We start from the raw sequence: 9,387 nt of genomic DNA, 5'->3' as shown, positions 1-9,387 counted from the left end.
ACACACACACACACACACACACACACACACACACACACACACACACAAACGACAGAGAACCTTGGCTGGGTCAGCAGGCTTTCTGCGGGAGCATCAGGGGAATGACCTGTATCTCTCAGCCTCTGGGGAGCCTTAAAACTGAATAAGCCCCAAGTTCTTGGCAGGAGACTCAGCCTTCAGTCGGAGGAAGCATGCTGAGCTCAGGGCCAAGGGTTACACTGGCACCCTCTGGGATAAGGGGCATCACAAGGTCATCTTATAGGATAGGTTCCCTCTCTAGGCCTCCAACTCTTTGAACCTGCTGGGCAATACCCAGCAAACTCCCAAGGATCATTCTCCCCTGGCCCTGCTGACCACAGGAGGCCTCAGTAGGGGGCCTTGCCAGCCCTGATGCTCAGCCCTTCAGGGTCTGGCCCCAAGCTGCCGTTTTGATTTACTTCCTGACAGCCAGGCCACAGCCGCATCCTCGCCCTGAGTCCAAGCCCTCCCTATTCCATATGACACATCCGGTCACGAAGGATTCCGAGTTTGTCATAACTCATCCCTAGGCTGGGTCCTCTTCAGCACAGGCTGTGGGTTTTGGCTTGGGTTCTATGTTGCCTTCCAAATCGGCAGTCTCTCCGCATGGCCGCCAGAAGCAGGAGGCCGCCTGTCAGGCGCAAAGAGGGCCAGCAGCTGGCAGGCCCCACCTCTGCCTGGGAGTTAAAGGAAGTGAGGGAATGGGGGGGGCCGCTACAAGCCCACATCCTGATTGATCCTGTACTTCATGTCCAAATTGCACCGAAATGTCAAGTGGTATCCGCTCTCAACCCAGCCCGGGGAGTCCCTGACTCCCTGATGGAGGACATGGATGACCTTTACGTGCTGGGTCTCTGCCCAAAGCTCTCCTTCCCACCCATCTTCACACTGCACCTAGGCCCCTCGTACCAAAGCTGTGTGCCTCCCACCTTCTTCGGTGCTTTGTCACAGTCTCCCAACACTGCCTCCGTCACCAGAAAGGTTTCCTTGGCTACTCTGGCACCTGCCCAACATTTTATGCTTGAAAATCTGCCATCTGGTACTCAACCAGACAAAACTCAGTATTGCCGTTCAAGAGATCTGTATATGTCTGGACTCCAAAGAGGACATCAAACCTCTGCAGCTAGAATCACCTCTCACAGGATGTACCCTAGGCAGCTGTGGCTCCACTCCAGGCACAGGACTAAACTCCAGACCTGTCACCCTGTGACAGGAGCGTGGAAAGCTGGGCGTTATCTCCCTCCCTCCAGGCCTGCCACCTCCCCCATCCTTCGCTCCAGCTTACCTCATCCAGCGTCCTTGAAGTCTCATGCACCTGGGACAGGCCACATCCGGGAGGCAGTGCAGGAACGAGGGGTCTCCATTAGTAACCAGAAGCACTGGCTGGGACAGAGATGGCGCCCACAGAAAGCCCTCCCACCAAGGGTGAGCATGCTGGCTACCTCACCACATCCTTCAGGTGCTCCCATATAAAGAAGGGTCAATGGACCATGAGAAAGTCGGATCCTCTCCAGAAGTAACAGGAAAGAGCATCAGACAGGCAGTGGGAGGAACCTGGGACCCTACGTAGCCGCCCCCAAGAGGAAGTCAGGCCACTGGCAAAGCTCTGGAACTTTATTGTGGACTTGGGGGGGGGGGAGGTCATGGAAAGCTACCCAGAATCCCCAGGACTAGCAGAGCTGAGGGCCCCAGCTCTGTCAGAAGAGGGTGGGGAGAAGGGTGAGGCCATGGCTTGTGTGGTTATAACAGCCCAGGAAGCTCCATCTGAGCCTGCTCTATGATGGAACAAGGAAGCAAATAAGCCAAGACACTCAACACAGGCTTTCGATGGGGACTTCTAGGAAAAGAAAGGAGAGAGGCAGGAAAAGGATCAAGGGCACATGCAAGCAGAGGAGGGGCAGGGTCACATGAGCTAGGCCTATAGGGTTAACTGCCATTCTGGAACTTCCCGTGCATTAGAAGGTGCGTGGGGCTCAGTGAGGGACGGGGTGCTTGGCCTCGATCCTCGGAGCTGGCCTGGGTAGAAGTAGACCTAGAAAATGGCATTTCTAACAATACTAGGCTGCTCCCAAACACACTCTCTGTGTCAGGGCCTGAGCCCACGGTCCCTGGTTTGCATGTTAAGGGCTCTAGGCAGTATTGGAAGAGCCCAAGCCTAGGTCGCATCTCCAGAGGCTGTGGTTAAATCCACCATGGTGAGTCTGATGCCCAGCCCAGCCCAGAGCCCATGGATGAATGGTTCTGGGGTGTTTGCAGTCCAGAACTCATGATGCTCATCCATCTTTAGGCAGGTGGTACCTGGGCTGGTCATGGTGATACTGAGTAAAATGAGGACTTCAGCCCCTGAGGCCACACTGAGCCATCTTCTTCCTGAAGGAGCTTCCTGGGCTCTCAGGTAGGCTAACACAGGACTTAAAACTCCCTTTCTAAACCTAGAAGGGTCTGCAAACAGAGAGACTAGAAAGAAACATGAACAACACTTACCTCAAAGCCAGGAATATGATGGATGGCTGGCTAGAGTAGAAAAAAGACAGTGTTGGTTCCCTGCTCATCGGCCATCCCAGACCCTTCATTGCCACCTTGGCACAACACCCATAGACTGTGTCAAGTAGCAGACAGGCCAGGGATACAGGCTGTCCCAAGCTGAAGGGGCAGGAGGCTATGTCCTCCACACACGTTATCCAAGGAGGCCACTGGAGCAGCTTACGAACAAGGTCTATGTAGAACCCATGGCAAGCCTGAGGACAGCACTCAAAACAGCCAGAGCCTGGCCATGACACAGCCAGGCCAGGATTCTGCCCTCATCTATCCCCAGTACCCATTCACTATACCTAAGGCCCTTTGCCCCAACTACACAGGCTCCTGGAGTCTGCGATGGGAAATGACCCAGGAGGAAAAGCTGTCATCCTAGAAGCCAACATTCTACCCTCAGACGGATTGTGTCCCAACTTGAAGATCAGAACGGATGGGCAGCGCAGGCATCCGTGAGAGTAAGTTCCTGCTGAGCTGGGCATGTGGACAGGTCCCGCCACCTCTAGCCCGTACCCCAGTGGGGCCTCCCAGGCTTGGACAGCGGCCAGCCTTACCTTCTCTCTCTGAATCAGCTCGAATGCTGCCAGAAGCTCACCAGCAGGCTGACTGCCCCTGGTCAAGGGGAACCAGGCCAGGCGGGGCATCCGTTCCAGGCTTGGCTGACAGATACAGCGACCCAGGAACTCGTCAGCACCCTAGACCAGAGTAGACAGAGAAGAATCGGTGTCTTCCCCCTAGCCCCTGAGATACTAGGCCTGTATCCTACCTCCTGGGTTAGAGAGAGCCCCAGAAGTTAGGGCAGTCACTCAGGTGGAATGGCAAGCACTGCCTTCTTAGGGGCACTGTGAGGGCAAGATGTAAGTGGCCTCTAACATTAGGGTGGAATTCCTGAAACTGTTGGGAAGTCTTTCTGTATGTCCAACTAGTATTCCCCATGCTTTTGCTTAACCCATTTCTGAGCCCATCAGAGACCAGGGAGAAACAGACTGCCTATAGCTTCCTTAACACCCTCATTTGATATGCCAGGGGCTCCTGTATCATTTAACCATTTGTTTTAACCCTAACATTGTCTCCATTTTTCAGATGAAAACATGATCTTGCTTACCAAAGTGGGTTTTACTAAAATGATATCTTTACCTCCCCAAATCTTGAATCTAGATTCCTCCTCTACATTTGATGCCCACAAGACAGAGTCCAACTCCCCTCAGTCACCGAAAGTCTGTTCTTCCTAGCCTACCTCCTTGCCCTCTCCTCCTCTGCTGCAGCCCTGGCCTCACCCAGCTCCTGCTCCCATGCCTTTATGCCGGTGCCCACCTCTCCCTACCTAAGTCACCGCAGACAGACTATCCATAGCTCACACGGCAGTCAGCAGAGCCAGGCTTCAGACAGACGCTGCTGTGGGCAGCACAAGCCCTCAGCCCTTGCCCCCGAGAGGAGTTGGGAGACAGCCCTGACTGTCCCCAACATCCCGATGAGCCAGCCTGGAGTGGCTACCAGCTCCAGCATATACACCACTAGTGAGTGACAATCCCCAATCATCACTTGGTGCAGACAGTAGTCACAGCACTGGGAAGGGTCTGGGGCTCCTCAGGCAGGGTGTGACCTCCTTAGCTGCTGAGTCCAGCAGAGGGGTGGGGATGGCGGGGCAGCAGAGCTCAGGGTAACGGTAACTTTAGATGCTCAATTGGCACAAATCCCTGGAGCCACCACAACCCCAGGACACACCATAGTTCTCCCTTGCCTGCCAAGCATGAGAAGGGCAGCTTGGAGCAACATCTCCAGAAGATTCTTCTGAAAGAGTGCCAGGGACAGGGCAACCGGGCCCCTGCCTGAGTAAGTGGCAGTGAAATAGAGGAGAGAGGTACACGTCAGAAGGCTTGTCTAGAAAGAGTTGTCGTGGCTGAGTGAGCAGGCCTCCAAGGACGCTGGCCCTGCCTGGGAACCTACCCTCTTGCCTCGCACCAGTCCAGAGCCTCCCAGCCCCCAGTTCCTTCCTCCTCCTGCCCCAGAGGCACCAGGAAAGCACTCTTCCTTCCCTGTGGCCCCAATGACAGTCTATCCAGTTGCTCCCTGTCCTTGAGCTCAGCTTCTTCTGGAGCTCCCAGGTCAGACCTGTGCTGGCCACCGCCAGCCTCTGTCCATGGGGCAGGGATCTTCCACAGCATTACGTCCCTCCTACCCCTGGCTGCCACACTGTCTCAGGACCTCTGACATGTCCAGATGGCAACTATTCCTGGAGACATCTTCAACCACCTCCTCCTTGCCACTGCCCAGAGCTGGCCTCTCTACCCAGTCTTCTTTTTCTGGTACCACATGGCCTCTCTTACCTAATGCAGCATTCTGACCCCAAGCCCCCAGCTCCCTTCATTCTCTCTCCTCATCCTCCGACAGCCCCCACGTTTGCTAGGACGCCCTTCTACGTTCCCCTCCCACATTGTTTCAGGATTTGTGTCTTCACCACAGCTTCCCCTGGCAGTTTGCATGGCACTGTCTTAGACTGGAGCATAAGCCACCTTCAGGCTGGGGAGATTTTTGTTTTGGTTTGTTGTTTGTTTTTAGGCAAGGTCTCAGATAGCTCAGTTTGGTCTCAAACTTGATATGTAGCTAAAGAGGACCTTAAACTCCTGATCCTCCTGCCTCTACCTCCCGAATGCTGGGATTACAGGCAGGTGCCGCTCTGCCCGGTTTATGCGGTGCTAGGGATCAAGTCCAGGACTTGGTGCATGCTAAGCAAGGAGCCCACCAGTGTGTCATGTGCACAGCACACCCCTGTTGCAGTTACTTACAGAATTTAAAGTTCAGTTTCTCCATTTGGTACAATTGTATTTCAAGTGTTCCCCAGCCACAGGAGGCTGGTGTCCCCTCCCAGCCCACACAGCCAGAAAGCATAACATTACCACAAGAAATTCTGTGGACAGCACCGTGGAAAGGCCATGCTTGTACCACAGGGCCAGATGGAACTCCAGACACTCTGTCTCACCTAGAGGGTTCTTCATACTCTGAGTGTCTCAGCTCCCAACTAGAAAGCAAACCTCAGGCAAGGGGCCACTCAGCCCATTATAGCAAGTGCTTGACTAATAATTGTGGGGAGAAAGGACAAAGTAGAGCTGGAGAAAAGCCATACTCCTGATCCGAAACTCTGTGCCCTTTCTAGGTCTGCTCCCCTCTCTGCATTTGATTAGCCATGTCCGCCAAGATCATGGCACAGGTGCCAGCAATCTATTTTGCAAGTCCTCTACACTCATTTCAGGGAGCCGTCAGGGAAGGCCACCAGCCCAAGCCTTGGGGACCCAACACTCACAACAGGGTCCTGCAGACACGTAACAAAGGGGCAGGAAAGCACACTCACGTAAGTGTCGTGGTCATACAGCTCCACCACAATGCTGGGCGGCTGCTCTGCGATGCTGGCTAGCTCACCAAAGATCTCGATCTCATAGAATATGAGGGTTTGATCCCAGGTGGGGTTCAGGGTATTCTTCTCCACCACTGTCTTCTGGCTTTGATGCAGGAAGGAGACGATGGCGTAGGGATCTGTGTTGGGCAGCGAGGAAGAAGACTCAGCCGGTGGCTCGGGAGTCACAGGGCCACAGAGCCAGAGCATGGCTGTGGCAGCCCGCCATTCGTAACAACATGAAGGCCCGAGGCCATCTCTGAGGCCAGATACAGCCACATGGACACGGATGGCCTGGAACCTCAAACCTTCCCTTTCCCACTCCTATCTGGCCATTGGGGCAGGGTGTGCTGAAGAAAGCGGGTGCCCAAGTGGCCCATTCTTTACTCCAACAGGTAGTTCCAGAGTGCCTTCTCCGTGCCACACTGGGAACTAAGACACTGGGAGCTGGGGACACAATCAGAGCGAAGCATAAAATACCTTCCCAAACCAACAACAGTTCGAGTGAGATTGGGAGGCTAACTACAAAGGGCAGGACATATGTTCGTGGTAGATCTGGGTTCTTTGAGGAAGGGGGGTGGGGCAAAGGTGTTAGGTTCTAGGAGCCCCGGGATGCCATCAGTAGGACATGACAGTACCTTTCCCTAGCGGCTCACTGCAGTCGCCACATAAAGAACAAACAGGAGACGCACCGTGATAGTATGAGTCAGCTGGGAGGCTACTGCACTGGTACAGACAGCAGTGGCGCTGTCTTAGGTGGGTGCAGAGTCAAGAGCTGCCAGGCAGTGCGTGATGTGAGCATGACTCAAAATTCCGAGTATCGAGTCACTTTCTCTGCCTTGTCCAAAGTCAAGTTGGTATGATTGGAGCAGATCCTAGAAAGGTGGTCCTCAAATGTGGGGGTACTGTGGAATCACCTAGAATGTTTTCACAGTTCTCTTGCACATACAGCAGAGCTGGGGGGATAGGGTCCTTGTCTTTCTAGCAAGTTCCAGGCAATATTGTGGGAAACACTTGGACACCAGTGTGAGCTCTATGAAACGTGTGTGCATGGTTTAGAAGAGTACTTGAGGGAGGGTGCTCTTCTATCTTCTCTCCAGAGGACATCATAGGGGCAGGGTCCCTATTCCAAACGACAGCTGCCCAGGGCATATGAACAAGCAGCTGGCAGCTTGTGCTGCATGTCTGAGAAGAGGCACAGGGCCCTAAAACCCCCGTTCAGGAAGGGACAGCAAGAGGGGCTGGCACCGAGTGACGGAAGAAGATGTGGGAAGGTGGGGCAGGAGCAGGACCTCCGCTCTGGGTACACAGCAAGGTCCACTTGTGATGGCCACTCAAGAGCTAGTTGCAAGCGCGAGGGCATCTGCATCACGGCCAGAACCACACTGACCTAGTGATGGACACCAAACCTGAGCCCAGCCCGCTAGGTCAGGTCGCCCTCAGGAGGTGAATCACGGAGGGCATCCCCTGCGGTTCTGGCTTTGAACCTGACTCTGTGGTTGGAAGAGTGCAATGGGATGCCCTTAGCAAAGAGACACTCCCCAGGGGAGTGCCTGCCTGGCATGAGACTCCCACATCCACGCACAGGCCCTGGCAGGCTGGCCCCGAGCCCTCTTCCTTCTGCCCCTGGCAAGGCCTGGCGGCGTCTGTGCGTTTAATGAAACCGTCTGGCTGTGATACCATCAGCTCCAAGCTCGGCAGAGAACCTCTCCCAGTTCCAGTAAGGGAAGGAGGGCGCGTTCCGATAAATAAAACCATATTAGAGAGCCAGCGAAAAAGCCTCTTTTGTTCCCACCCCCCGCCCCCCTATGCTTCCCAATGCTTTATTTTTATAAGCGTGCGGGCCCCAGACCGACCGCGTTTACACAAAGGTCACAATTGCACATTGTAGCGGCCATGCACGCTGTATTGCTGTTGGCAGCACCCCCACGCGGGCCTCCGAGCAGGCTGGCTCTTTCCAGCAGCTCCAGCAGCTCAAGCAATGAGCTCAGCGCTGGGGGACAAAGAGGGGCAGCTCACAAACAAAACTCACCCAGACCCACACACGCGCACCCCACCCACCCACGGGAGGGACAAGGACAACAAAAGCATTGTAAAGAACAGGCCTGGAGGCCCTGGGCCTCAGACACTGGGCTACTGTGTGCCCAGGCCCAGCCTCCACCACCACCCCCGCCCATCTACCCATTCCCACCCCTGCAAAAGACATAAGCGGCAGCAAGGTGGCCAGATGGACTCACAGACACATCTTCTGTCAGGGAAGCAAAGAGCAAGGGCTGGGGTGGGGGTGGAGGCAGAGTCCAGAGTCCAGCCAGCCTGAGTTGCTGCAGGCCCCAAACAGCAGCCCCCGAGGGCATGTTTAGACAGAGCTCTCTGAGGACCACAAGCTGCCTTCAGGAGTCTCCAGATATAGGCTACTTGAGGATGCCACCAGCTTCCTTCACAAGACAGCCAGCAACCTGCCACCAAGCCCCGGACAGGACAGATTTGTGTGGGTCCAGAGCTTTGCACCAGGATGTTGGGCTATCCCTGCTGGTTGGGCCTTCCTGAGGCCTCAGATCACACTCGCATTCCTATCAACCAGCCAGAGTTCCAGAGCAGAGGCTAGGAGTGACTGCAGTTTCCTCTCTGCCAGAGAGGGAACCGGAGCCAGAACACTAGCCTGGGATCCCAGGTGGCTGGGGCTGGCCTGAGTCCTAGTCCAGTGCTCTATGCCATCCCCATCGGAAAGGAAGGAGAATGTACCCCAGAAATCAAGACAATGCAAGCTCAAACTATGCTGTAGCAATATTGTTACTACAAAATTAAAAACGAGGCCAGGTGTGATGGCCTGCCTGTGGGAACTGAGGAAGAGAGAACTGGGAGTTCAAGGCCACCTTTAGATACACAGTGAGTTCCAGACCAGCCTAGGCAACACGAATCTCTATCACCACACAAAGTAAAACTTTAAGAATAAATTAAATGAAAATTTAGAAAAAATGATTAAAATTATTAAACTCAGTGTTGGCAAGCAGCAGGTAAAATGAGTGCTCTTTCCTACTGGAAGCTAGTTAGCAGCCCTTCAGAAAGCAGCTGGGCAGGACGCCCTGGGAACATAAAACTGTAACATTTTCCTCACACTCCTGGGCATCATCCAAATTAGCCAAAGACTCTAGGTCCAAAGGCGTCACTACAGTGGCCCTGGTCACATCCCTCATTCAGTGCTCATGTGGTGACTGGCCTCTGCGCAGTGCCTGAGATGCAGAGATAAGGGAGACAGACACCAGCCAAGCTCTTGAATGTGACCACCCCAGTCAAGAGACAAAGTGGCAAAAGTAACAGGGAACATTCAAGTGTTGGCCAGTGCTGCCTGGCCATTCCCAGTCAGCTTCCCAAAGCAGATTCTCCCACCGAGTCTAAATAAATAAATAAATAAATAAATAAATAAATAAATAAATAAATAAATAAAT

General features: G+C 54.1%; 1 protein-coding gene across 1 annotated transcript in view; it reads right to left on the bottom strand.

The window, feature by feature from the left end:
• Dysf (dysferlin) overlaps positions 1–9,387 on the bottom strand; it is a 114,751-nt gene that overhangs the window by 63,900 nt on the left and 41,464 nt on the right. The window contains exons 7-10 of the mRNA XM_055596386.1: positions 5,900–6,081; positions 3,105–3,245; positions 2,503–2,532; positions 1,304–1,333 (exon numbers count right to left, since the gene is read on the bottom strand). Of these exons, the coding sequence (XP_055452361.1) occupies positions 1,304–1,333; positions 2,503–2,532; positions 3,105–3,245; positions 5,900–6,081 (383 nt within the window). The remainder of the gene's footprint in view (positions 1–1,303; positions 1,334–2,502; positions 2,533–3,104; positions 3,246–5,899; positions 6,082–9,387) is intronic.

Source organism: Psammomys obesus, unplaced genomic scaffold, assembly GCF_907164565.1.
Source record: "Psammomys obesus unplaced genomic scaffold, mPsaObe1.curated_primary_1811, whole genome shotgun sequence".
In the NCBI taxonomy this organism is placed as follows: domain Eukaryota; kingdom Metazoa; phylum Chordata; class Mammalia; order Rodentia; family Muridae; genus Psammomys; species Psammomys obesus.
This window is presented reverse-complemented; position numbering and strand designations above follow the sequence as displayed.